This window comes from Monopterus albus, unplaced genomic scaffold (assembly GCF_001952655.1).
Source record: "Monopterus albus unplaced genomic scaffold, M_albus_1.0 scaffold264.1, whole genome shotgun sequence".
Classification (NCBI taxonomy): Eukaryota; Metazoa; Chordata; class Actinopteri; order Synbranchiformes; family Synbranchidae; genus Monopterus; species Monopterus albus.
In genome coordinates this window covers 1,005,452-1,018,979 of record NW_018128144.1, presented here as the reverse complement: position 1 = coordinate 1,018,979, position 13,528 = coordinate 1,005,452, and the positions used below count along the sequence as shown (strand labels likewise).

Below are 13,528 nucleotides of genomic sequence, written 5' to 3'. Positions count from 1 at the left end.
CGCTCTGGACAAAGGTTGGACGTTCACGTTTCCTAATGGTATTGGCCATAGGCGTGAGCAAGCCAGCCTCTGCTCACGTCAGCAACTAAATATGCAAACCAAATAGTGTGTGAATGTTGTGTTGTCATACGGTAAGTAACAGAAACACGAACATCTGGCCATCTTCAAAGAGCAGACAGTCCTGTCCATAAAAACCCTAATAAACGAACAGTAGATGCAGAACATTTAGTTAGCTTCAAAGGGCAGGTCCATTGCGTACACAAGCCCTAATAAATGAACAGTAAATACCACACATTTGGTTCAGTTTGAAGCGCAGACCTCCTGCAGACACATTCTTTTAACAGACAAACAGAAGATACTAAGCAGTTTTAACAGTCATCAATGCAATAGTGAAACATATAAGTAAGGAATAAAAGAAACCTAAGTTCATCCAACTCAAATATTACAGTACAAAGCTCTGGATAAACCAGTTCAGTTGGACAAGAGTCACAAAAATACACTTCTGGAGGTTTCCCAAACTGTACAAAGATGTAGAACTCCATCTGATGGCTTGAGCTCTGATACTCTGAGCAGTTCCACTCATGACAACCTCCAGGGTGTATTAGGAGAGATCAGCCCTGACGAGATACATAATAGTCACACCCAGGTGGACACTGGAGATGATAACTTCAACTCAGATCCCTAACCCATTGGTAGTGTTGCATTAAGCCCTCAGCAGTGGAGTGATAGACACCAGTAGCTCTTAATTTTTAGGTCTTTCTCTGTTAATCTTTTTGCTTTACATAGGAGGTAATGGGTTCCGTCATTGTTATTCACTACCTAATGGAGGCTCATTCTGATTCATGCTCATAGGAAAACATTCTGAAAAACTGCTTTAGCCATTTAATTGTCTTTAGTTTCCCAACTTGAATTTGCCTGATTGTGATTGATATACTAGAGTGATTGTTCCTGAAATAGCTGGAATGTAGTGGTGGCACTGTATGTGTGCTTGGGACATTTTTCAGCAAAGTATCTATAATCTGTCATTTAAATCACAGTTCCAATTCAAAATTAATTAGCTTTTGTAAATAGCAAAACAGAAACCATATTAATTCACTTAATTAAAAAAATGCTGTGAATGAGTAGATATAATTCAAAGGGCACTGGGTGGCAGTATATGGTCACACGAAAGTGCACAAAGCCTGTAAGATTTTTTTTTTTTATCCATCTTAATACAAAAGAGGATGTGTAAAGAAAATGATATTTTCAGCATTTTGAACTATAAGATTTGAAAGTATCAAGTTAGAAAGGTAGAGACAAAGTCAAATAAGATACTGTATGACTGTTTGCTGAGAGATGAGTACACAGTTTGATAGTCGTTTTAATATTTACTTGCAAGTAATTCATGCATAGTTTCTGCTTATACAGTACATCTTTGTCAGGTGTTAAGGCTTGAGTGAAACATAGGATGTTCATCCACACCCCATCAACCAGTAGTTACAATTTGGACCAAGCCGCCCACCTGCCACTGATACTCATTGATAGTTACCAAATCAGGTATGATCATTTTAATACATTTGTCCTCATGTAGAACCTGTAGTAGCAGTGTGTAGATGAAGAACATGCAGTCCTCAGTTTGCAGGTAAATAAAGACACTAAAGCAAATACCTTGAAATGCAATAAATGTGCTATTTATAGTTGATAATTTTAATTTCAGATTTGTTATATTAACCTACAGTGGCAAAAAAATTAAGCGAAACATTTGTAAGTACCTGGTTTTATACATGATTTGTTGAGCCAAGTAACGCTCATCACAGGTTCTGTGTTTGTTTCTACTGCCTTCTGCCCGCTTTGGAAGTGCGTTCCGGAAACAAAATTTCGGCATCCCACTGGAGGTAGTACTAAAATGAAGTTCCAGGAATGCAAGGGGGTAGGGGGTGCTGCCCGCAGTGCAGTCAACTGTGACTGGTTAAATGGCCGCTCTTTACACCTCAGTCATTAGCATTATAAGCACAGTGTGTACAGAGGCACTTACATTGGTTTAGACGTCCAACGAGGACTTGACTTGTTGGTTTAGAGGCAAAATGGGCACTTCAGTGAGTGGACCATGGGCAGAGTGGTGAAGACATCACTGTTCTGCAAGTCTGTGTTCTGCTTGTTCAACAGCTGTTTGATAAACTGCTCATACAGTCTCTTCTACTGGCTGATTGTTGCACGGTGGCGTGATCCTCCACATCTGTTCTCACTCAGCTCACTTGTGTGTGTGTGTGAGAGGGTCCCAGCTCCTCCCTCCTCTAAATAGAGACCCAACACAGAGAAAATCTATCCATTCATCCATCCATTACCTATACCGCTTATTCCTGAACAGGGTCGCGGGGGCCCTGGAGCCTATCCTTGCTGACATTGGGCGAGAGGCGGGGTCCACCCTGGACAGTTTGCCAGTCTATCACAGGGCTGACATGTAGACAAGCAACCACACACACGCACTCCTACGGGCAATTTATAGCCGCCAGTCAACCTAAGCTGCATGTCTTTTGGCTGTGGGAGGAAGCTAGAGTACCCTGAGAGAACCCACGCAGACACAGGGAGAACATGCAAACTCCACACAGAAAGGCCCTGGGTCAGCCGGGACTTGAATAAGGAACCTTCTTGCCGTGAGGTGACAGTGCTGAACACTGTTCGACCTACAGTGGAAAAACAAAGCATGATGGGCTGCGTCAACCCGGGAGGTTATGCGGGGCGAAATACAAGGTATACTGCTTGATAGGTTCCAATAATTGATTTACTTTAAGAAAATCTGCTATGTGGTGTGTTAGTGTCCAGAGCTTGACCCAGCAGAGATGCTGTGGATTGAGCTCAGAGAGCCATTCACAATAGACATCCTGGGAATATGTTTGAGCTGAAGCAGTTCTTTGAGGAAGAATGGTTCAGAAGTCCTTGTGAATGTTGTACAGTTCTAATCCACAGCTACAGGAAGTGCTTGTTTGAGTTTAATGCTAACTTCGACCAGTTCTTAAATCCAAGGGTTAACTTTTTCTACCAGAACTTTAAATATTTAAAGTCTGGGTTCGATAAAGACATGACAAATTCTGATTGTTCATGTATATTATTTGTACTTTTGACTTAAATGAACATCGAATCGTGTTAAAAAACAAACAGGTAATTCCAGATGGTGCATTTACATTTTCTTTCCACTGTATGTGACATGACCTACATACACATCTTGCATTACCTTACACAACCATCAGTTGTACTGTGTTTTTAAATGTATGCTTTCATTTACAGTTTTAAATTACATTTTTGTTTAGGCCTGCTGGGATCTGGGAAATCTTTCCGAAAGTCTTTGAGGAAGTCTCAGCCTATTCAGGAGGAGGATGAGAATTCAGGAGACACTGGAGTGATGAAAGAAGGGCTGGGCACAGTTGTATTCAACATAGACAACACAGAGTCAGAGGGTAAGTCAGGTTCACCTTTATTGTAATTTCCACACATATGCATAACATGCACCCACGAAAATCTACGATCATTCCACATGGAATGTGGACCATAGAGCAGACATTAAGGGTGAGTGCAAATCAATATATACTGTAGATGCCAAAAACAAATAACTGTAGAGTAAAACAACAGCTTGTTGACTCATTATATTGACACATACAGACAGCGCACAGTCTTGAGCACTTTTATATTAGCATAGGGAATCTGGATGTAAACAAGAACTAGTATGTATTTTGAAAAACTAAAACAGGGATTATTATGACTGAACTGTGGGCCCAGGATGCTGTTGAATTTTTTTTTTTTTTATAGAGTTTTGGTCAGCTCCTTCAGACCTGTAGCAAACAGGTCACTTCTGCTAGTTGTAGTAGCTAAGAAGTTTATTAGTTCATAATGGGCAAGTTTTAGCAAAAATTTAACATTTTCACTTGGTTGGGGGTGCGACAGTGGTGCGGTGGGTAGAGCAGTCGTCTCCCAACCTCAAGGTTGAAAGTTCGAATCTCGGTGCCTGCAGTCCATATGTCGAACTGTCCTTGGGCAAGACACTGAACCCCCCAAGTTGCCCGTGAAGGCAGCGCGTATGCACGCAGTGGCCTGGGGCCCCTCAGCTCCAAACAAAATTTCGTTGTACGTGTCACAATGTTATAATGACAATAAAATAAATAAAGCTTCTTAATCCATCCGTTTCTGCAGTTTGTTCTTGTCTACGTCACATTAATTAGATAAATTTTATCAGTAGGCATTATTGTTTTAAAACTACAGGGAAGTTCTTGAAACTGTGAAATAATAAATAACTTTCCTTGATATGCTATGGAACATGGGTATATACTATTTTGCCTAATACCAAAATGTTCTGATCTGTCCAATGAGAGTGAAGGCCTTTCAGAACAATCACTATTCCAGATAGCAAGTATGTTTTACCACAGTCCCTCAATGTTGTGTTCCACATAATCATTGCACTTTACATTTATCCTTTATCCTCACATAGATTTTCAGATTTTCATTTCAGAAACACAGATCACAGTCATGATTTCTCTCTTTATATGTATGTCATGGTACCAGCTGTGCACATGATCAGTATGGGCTTGGACACTCTGGAGGAGGAAGAAGAGAAAGCCAAGTTTTTTGCCCAACTAGAAGCAGGCACCTCATCAGCTATCAATTATTCCAAACTGAACAGAGAGCTGGACTCAACTACCTCTGCCATTGGTTCTGTCCTCAGGTATGGAGATTGCCTTGGTATGATATGACACTCCTATTGCAGGCCTTAATGGTCAGTTCTGATGTTTTTGTCAGATCTGATGTTATTGTATTGATGTTTCATGTTCATGTTTGTAAGTGACTTATATGCAACTCTGTTGAACCTCACAGAGGTCCTAAACTACCACACGTGCAGACTTAACTGAAACGTGAGCCACAAGCATTCAAGACTAACAACGGTATAACTTGTATGAGGGTCAAATCATGCCATGTCCTCAAAAACTGCTTCGTTATAGCATGTTCCTACCAGTTTGGCTTGATCAGAAGCTTCTCCATAAATGTCCAACAATGTGAAACATTCTTGTTTCTCCACTGACCCCTGTCACTGCTGTTGCTCTCCTCTGTTTTCAGTTTTTCATATTTCAGTCTGAGCTTTGTAAATGGAAATTGCATAGTCAGAGACTGGATATGGAATTTAGTATATTTTGGCCAAGTGCTTACTTTTAGAATTCATTCAGATCAAGACCTTTTGTTTCACCTGTGGAGAACACTGTTTGTACACAACTTGTATGATGAGCCCGGATGGGTAAATTTTGTTCTGGATACTTAAAATGGTAAATGTGGCACAAAGGATATAACTGCAGTTTTCACAGTTGGATTCCTGGGTGGGGGACCCTTGTTGCGTGTCATACCCCTGTTATTCTTCCCTTGTTTTTTGTCTGTCAACTATCAAATTGAGCAAAAATGACCAAAAATCATTTCTTCATGCCACTCAAGAATGGGTACACATGGTTCGTGGTTGCAATCCATGCGGTTTCCATTTTTAATTCAGTTGTTTGTGTACCACAGATTTTATGGATAGGCTTCCATATAGACTTTCTCCCTGTTTTTTTTTAGGTGTTTTTATTTGTTCCTGTTATTTTAAATGTGTGTATATACACTTACCAGCCTCTTTATTATTATCTTTATCATTTATCTTTATCCTCATTGTTATCATTATCATTATTATACATCATAATTTATTAGGTACACCTGTACAATTGTATGCACTTTGATGCAACACTTCTGTCTTAACATCTGTGTTTATGAAGCTCAAAATGTTTCAGTTTTTGGTAAAATAGTACTAAATGTATAAATTCAATTATATGTTTATTATTGAGATCATACTGGACTACATTATATTAAGAGGTGTCTATATTTTTGTGCTCCCCAGCTACATACATGAGAGGGTCAGAATATTACACGTCTGAATATAATGTCGTCCAGTACAACACCACCTATAGCTATGGTGTCAATAATAAATAATTGAATGTTCCACTGAACTGTACAGGTGTAGCTGATAAAGTGGAAGGTGAGTGTATGCATTACATTCCTTCTCATCTACTATAATTGTAGTGCTGCAGAATTGATGCCTTTTCTGATTCTGTAACTTAAGACAAGAATCAAGGTCATGAGTTCTCTATAACTAGTTGTGGACACCTACCGTGGACCACTGAACCCTCTGTGAGCCAGTCAAATCTATCAGGCTCCTGTTTGCTGCTACTCGGCTGCTCTTCACAAAGTTTCAGTTTTTCACTAGTTTAAATGGCTTTGGCTAAATAGTAGTGCTCGACTAATAAAGTGTGTTTTCACCGTCATCATATGAACGTGCAGTTTACACACTACAGAAGATTGCCTAAATGCGATGAATGGGGGAAAAAAAAGTATTTACACACACTATACATTTACATTCAATTTTCAAACATATCCTGTCACCAGTGGTTGGATTCTGTGTCAATTGACCAGTTGAAGTGAGTCTTGCCTTACCAACAGGAAATTGCTGTTTGGTGCACCAGAATGAGGAGAAGAAGGCCCTTCTTTGGAGAACACCAGGACAAACCACATAAAGTTTAGATTTGTGCTTGATTGGAAGTGTTTTCAAGCAGTATACTTTTACAAAAGAACTAAGTAGCTGGTTGTCAGTATATGTGTCTGTTTTGTTTGCCCGTGTCTGTTAAAGTGTAGCTCACAGCCATCTCCAACTGTTTCTGAGAAATGTGTCCAGGGCTGTCTCCTACACAGTGAGGTGACAGTCCCAGAGGAAGAAGAGAAGATAAAGGAAAATTGTTGATGATGCTCTTGTGATGAAAAATAACAGCACCTCTGCTATTTGGAATTATTTTGGATTTATGACAGACACTGTGTTGCAGATTTTCCTTATATTATGCAGGCCTATTAAGTAGCTTTATCTTTGTAAATATTAAGCGCATTCTGTAACCCCTGGGGCAGTGGCTTTGCTGCTCCTCTGTCCCTGAAAATCAGGGTAGTGACTGCATTGTTTTGGATGCATATCTTCACTGCAGGAAAACTGAGGGTGCAGTGGAGCAGAGTGATGATGATCAAAGTAGGGTCAGAGTTGCAGAAAGCATAAGAATCTCTCAAGGTAAGAGTAATGAGTGCTTGACAGACCTTTTTTGTTTTGTGGCTCACGGTGTGTCTTAATCAGTTCCTTTCTATTTCTTCTTTTACAGGTTCTCCACATTATAGTGAGGATTTTGAGGCTGAGGAAAATGGGAATGAGCAACTAAAGGAGGTTTGTAGTTGAAGTATAGATATAATGAATAAATTCATGTGTTAGGGCCTTAGTGACTCCCCTCTTGAACTTGATAACACTTTATGTGACAGTCTCAACTCATGATCTGCTTACTAGTGAAGTTCAGTTGTGTTAATAGATGGTCATAGAGGGGTGGGAGACCATTCAAAAACCACTGAGCTCCTCCTGAACTTGATAGTTTACCAGTCCAGTTGGTTCAAGAGCAGCATATTTCACTCTAAACTGATTAAAGTGATGAATGCTCACATTGGTAAAAGCAGCTTAACATGCTGATTTAGTTTGTATTGGTTCAGACCTGAGGCCAGGTGGAGCTTGTTAATAACTAGTGGCCAGCCATCTATAATGGGAACCTCTCACCAGTCACTCAAGGCGGACATGCCCTTAATTATGTGCAACTTTTAGTCTCAACATAATTTTAACTGGTAAGTTATAAAAAAAAAAATCCACCTGTACAGTTATCATGGAAGGGGAAATTGGCTAAAGCAACCAAAACCATTGTTTGTACCACCAGGCTGTAAACATGTTTATTTCTGCTCTAAAGTTGGGTATTTTAACCTGGGAGTCTATTGGGATTGACTCCCCTTTGGAGCCAGTTTGAGGAACTGCAGGTTTTGCTTTGGCTTCATTTCTCAGCCTCGGAGGTTGCCGCTTGGTGAAGACACATGTTCTAAGCTTTCTTTGTTTATTTTGAAATATCACAAACTGACATATTATATTGCTGCCTGATTCAGTAATTCATATTATTTGTTTCTCAGAAGTCTAAGATATCTTCAATTCTTGCCAAAGGTAAGGCACTGGGGAGTGGGTGGAATAACATCTTTCCAACGAAAATGTGCATGGAGTTTGATGGCTGAAGCCAAAGACAAAACAAGTTGTATACCATATTTATATAATGAAATGGTACAATACAGTGAAAATGACGTTAGTAATATTATAATGACCTCACTACCAGTAATGTGTGTGTGTGTTTGTGTATTTCTCAGAAGTATTAGTTCAAATTAAAGGCTGCCTACTGTATAAACAAACTTTATCTTTATTAGCTGTTCACTGCTGTATTTGTCTTAACCACTGTCTCAGTTTCTCTGTATGATTCTCTGGATGACACTGGCAGAGAAGACATAAGGAAGGACAAAGCAGGATCACTGAACAGAGGTAACACAAAAAAGAGAAGTAACATTAGAGGTGAAATAAAACAAGCAACAGGCAGTATAATGCAAACTTGAAGTCCATCCATTCTTTAACTATACTTGCATATGCTTGGGTTGCGTTGGGGCTCAAGCCATAGCCAACAACCATTCATATTCACATTCACACATATGGAAATTCAGAGTTGCAAATTAACTTCAACTGCACATCTCTGGACTGTGGGAGGGAGCTGGAGGAAACCCACACAGGCACTGGGAGAACTTCTCACAGAAAAGCCCCAGGGAACCAAAGATCTTTACATTATCAGGCAACAGTGCTAACCATTCCCCCACTGTGTTACCCCAGTTGTAAATATGTTTTCTCACAAGAAATGATTTTTGAACATACAATCTAAGGATTAGTGCATGATTCCATCCAGTTTCTCCATGGGATCATTTAAGTTCTATTTTGGACTGTGTTTGACAGAATACATTAAACATGTTTTCTGTACAGGCCTGCTGTATGTGCAGAGTGGAGGTTCAGAGATGGAGGCTCTTCATGAGGCCTATAGACAGATCCATGTAGCAGAGGATTCACAGGACCATAATCACCATTATTCATCTCTGGAAGAGAGGGGGACAGTTTACAGACATGTGTCTCCAGCCTCCCTTCCTCTAAATGCCAGGCAGTCTCTTCAGCTTGCTTCTACCAATGACTCAGGTTAGACACTGTGATACTCCAGTGTTTGTGGAAGAGGTGGAGTCCCTTGTTTGTATAATTGTACATTTCTTCTTTTGTCTCTGAAAGCCTGGGTGGGCACCCTTAAAATCATAGTGGTTTTGGTGTAATCCTCTAATTGGGGAGAGTGTACAGTTTCAGCATACTAGCTTTTTTGTTAACCAGAGGTCGTAGCATTATGGGCCATTTCCATGAAAGGAGGAGACGTCTGAAATGGAACACATGACTGTCTGATGTGTTTATATATGCTAAGATCATGACAGGCCTGTAGTATTTTTTGTGTTTGTTTTTAGAGCTACCCACTGCAGAAGAGCTGATGAGGCCTATTCGACCAGAGAAGGACCATATCCGAGGGTTCACCCTCCAGCCTGTCAGGTTAGGATTGCAAAATCATCTAATTCATCTGGACCTCTCGTCAAAGCAACAAGACTTTAAGGCAAAATTTACAAAAGTGCAGGTGTATTGAAAGGTAGTTGAATCATGCAAAAGTATTTTATGGTAAACCTCAAAATTAACACTTTCAGATATAAATGGCTTATTTTTAAATTTGTAATGAAAGAGTGCTAATAAAATAGTCATTTTATATGAGGACATGAGCAGGTTGTTGAAAATTAAACATTAATTGCAGAGCTAAATTTGCTGAAAATTTTGTATGCAAGTAAAATAGCTTTTTAAGCGATGGGGTTATTAGTCATTTATACAGCAGCCTTGTAATCATCACTATATCTTGCTTGTCCTTAGCGAAGAACCTTGCCAAGCACGCAGACAATATCACTCACAGTCTACATGTAGTAGACTGCATTTCCTTATAACTATCAATCATGAAAGTGTTGAGCCAGTGGAAACTTTGTGGAGCACAACACAAAACAGAATAACACCATTAACATATAAAATTAGAGTTATGTCCATGAATCTGTTACACCAATCCATGCTGGAGGGGTTTCCAACACATCTGCCTCATGTAACTGCAAAGTGAAATCAGTGTATCCCTAGTTTAAATGACACATTCCCATTTTAATGTCACATTAAATGTGTCTCCACTGGTCTTTTAACAGTCAATCTTTTAGTTGATCTCATCTTTTAGCTCAGTCTCTCTCAAAATCTGAATATGTTCTTTTTTTTTATTGTTTAGACTTTTATTTTGTTGTATTTTTTATCATGTATGAGTGTAGGTAATTACATTGTGATAATTACATATACAGATTGTAGTGCTTTCTCAATAACCTGTGTCTTCTCATCTAAAATGATACTTGTATGGATATTCTTTCTTCATATTTCTAAGAGAGGGAACCTGAAAATGAGTTCATGTATGGATTGTCTTGTCATGATCCAGCTAACTGTTCATAAGCTGCACTACTGCAGGTGGGCGTAAGGATTGCTCAGGCAACAGCTCCACAGGAATTTTAAACCAGCTTTAAAGAACCAAAAATTCAGACTCCTGTCAAATCATCAGCAATCTGATCTGGTTAACCATGTATAAAGAACACGACCCAGGGCACAGTTTTTCAACACTATATTGTACAGTAAACATCACACAGAGATCTTTCTCTGTTGTAAATGAGTTTGAAGTTAAAGTTTGAAATGTAATTGCCAAGTGGCATTTGCAGAAATAAGGAGCATGTTTGCCTTCAGGGCCATTAGCAGACACCATGTTGAATTTCCCTCATTTGAGTTTAGTTATTACACTTGGTCTCTCCTTTTTGTAAAAACGTTCACATTTATTAAAGAAACCGTTTGTATTCTGAAAAATTTTCTATCAGCCACCAAACCCGCAGGCAAATTAAAAGGCCAAGTATAGAGCATCATTAGCCCGTCTTTGCTGTCTGTACGATACAGAAAGAATGTGTTTACTGTGGTTTTTGCTCTGCATTTTCTGATTACAGAGCTGTGGAGCCTGACCAAGAAAAGACCTCTGACTCCTTGGAAAGGACTGTCTCAGAAGAGACTTACACAAAGTCTCAACTGACACGACCAGATCAGGCTGAGACTGAGAGACTGATGAGTCACCCATCCAGCTCCCCAAAACCTTTCAACCATGATCTGCCATGGAACATCAGAGAGGAAGTCAAGAGTCTGATGCATGATGCAGGATCACAAGAGCCCTTCTTCCTACAAGACTGCTCAGGCTGCCAAAGCTAAGAAACAACCAGTGAGACAAACTTCAACAGTGCTTGGACTTTAGTTGTTTTAGAGATTAAAGACTTGATTTAACAGCTCATTTAGAGCAACAGTATTGAATTTTACAGATAAAATTGTATAAAGAGTCACTTTTTATTAGAATTATTGTAATTATACAGTGCTAAGTTATTCTTGTGAGTATGGGAAAGTTCCTGATATTAACCTGGTAGAACTATAAAGTGGCTTCAGAAAGTATTCAGACCTCTTAACTTTTAACACATTTTATTGTCTTGTAGATTAAATAGTAAATGGATGAAATTAATGATTGCCCATCAGTCTGCACTCGGTACTCTGTAATGATGGTGTTCTGGGAGCCTCTGCTGTAGACTGGGTTTGGGATTGCTGAGCCAGTCTTAATAATGTATGGAGCTACATATGCTGTCACTTTAAAAACTATTTAGACCCTTTCAGTTTTTGCACACTGTGTTGTTGATTTAATTATTTTCTTCCTAATCTACACATAATAGCCTATAATGACATAGTGAAACATATTTTTTGAAATTTTTACAAATTTCGTAAAAATCAAAAACTGAAGTTTCTCACATACAAAAGTATTCAGAGCCTTCATTCAGCACTTTTTAGAAGCCCTTGTGGCGGCAGTTACTGCTTCCAGTCTTGCATCTCTACAAACTTTGCGCAACTGGATTTGGGCAGTTTATCCCATTCTTCCTGGCAGATCCTCTCAAGGACCGTCAGATTGAATGGGAAGTGTTCCCTACCTTTTCTTTTAATACACTCTTGTGTAGCCATGATGAATTGTGGATGTTTTTTGCAGGACACCCGTATTTCCACCATTTCTCATGCTTCTACAGCTTCAGTGAGGAAACCTACTGTTCCTTCTGTGAGAGGCATAAAAGACCAGGGGAAAACAGCAGCGACTTCCAGGTCAACAGGAACCAGCAGAGCTGCTGCTAAAGCCACAACCCACTCTTCTGTTTCCCATTCCTCACAACATTGTCTAAAAGTCAAATCCTCCGACACCCAAGAAAAAGATGACTCCACAGGTAAGTAATGGAACTCACACACAAAACATTAAAGTTATGAACCAGCTCAAATAGTTAGGACAAGGCTCTGTGCCTCTCTGTGATACTGTTATAATTATGCCAGTTGCTGTAGAAGATATTCAGCCCCTTTATTTTGTGCACATTTTATTTAAGGCTAGTGGTTAAGGCGCAGTGCTCTCGCCGCTGCGGCTCAGGTTCGAGTCAGGATTGCATCAGGAAGGGCGTCCGGCGTAAAACACGTGCCAAATGTGACTTTCTTACTCAGCATATATGTATTTTTGCTGTCTCTTCATGCGATCCTGTGTCTGTAATGTATCAAATTTAATTTCTGAATCTCTGTATGTCTTCATAATGTGTGAGCATGATTTGGAGGTACTTAATTATGTGTTATATTTGATGTTGGGAGTTTTTCCTCCCCACTGTCGCCAAGTGCTTGCTCAAGGGGGATTTGTTGGGTTTTCCCTCTGTAATAATAGTGATAATAGTAAGGTCTAGACCTTAGTTTGTAAAGTGTCCTGAGATGACTTTTGTTGTGATTTGGCGCTATACAAATAAAATTTGATTGATTGATGTTATGGTACTGAAGACCTTTTCTGTTTATGTAATTAGTTGAGCCAGGCTTGAAGGTGAGCAGTCAGCTGGTGGCATCTGTTCAATCCTTAGTGGCTGTCCTCCAACAGCAGATAGACACCAGCAGTCACCGGGACACTACAGATACTCTGGAAGTCAGAGGTCCTCAAGAAATGAGGCTGACACATCATCTTCCAAACAACAATGTAAGAAGATACTTTACCTCCAGCTGACTTTGAGTGTGCATCTAATGTCTACTGTGATATAAAAACAAAGCCGTCTTTATTATGCATGATGAAAAATACAGGTGATCTCATACAGCTGTAGATTGCTCCAGCTGAATAGAGCCCCTCCTTGAACCGCCACCTTATTGTGGTGGAGGGGTTTGAGTACCCGAGTGATCCTAGGAGCTATGTTGTTGGGGGCTATATGTCCCTGGTAGGGTCTCCCAAGGCAAACAGGTCCTGGGTGACGGGTCAGACTAAGAGCAGTTCAAAAGCCCTTTATGAATAAATTAAAATCAAGGACCGTGACGTCACCCGGCATGGCGCAGCCGGGGCGCCACCCTGGAGCCAGGCCCGGGATTGGGGCTCGAAAGCGAGCGCCTGGTGACCGGGCCTCCCCTCATGGGGCCCGGCCGGGCATAGCT

General features: G+C 40.0%; 1 protein-coding gene across 1 annotated transcript in view; it reads left to right on the top strand.

The window, feature by feature from the left end:
• Positions 1-13,528, top strand: part of LOC109972647 (centrosomal protein of 162 kDa) — a 41,509-nt gene that overhangs the window by 9,709 nt on the left and 18,272 nt on the right. The window contains 12 exon segments of the mRNA XM_020621654.1: positions 3,288-3,434; positions 4,534-4,693; positions 7,014-7,093; positions 7,182-7,243; positions 8,020-8,050; positions 8,342-8,416; positions 8,903-9,109; positions 9,421-9,502; positions 11,011-11,211; positions 11,213-11,276; positions 12,081-12,309; positions 12,919-13,085. Coding sequence (XP_020477310.1) covers positions 3,288-3,434; positions 4,534-4,693; positions 7,014-7,093; positions 7,182-7,243; positions 8,020-8,050; positions 8,342-8,416; positions 8,903-9,109; positions 9,421-9,502; positions 11,011-11,211; positions 11,213-11,276; positions 12,081-12,309; positions 12,919-13,085 — 1,505 coding nt within the window.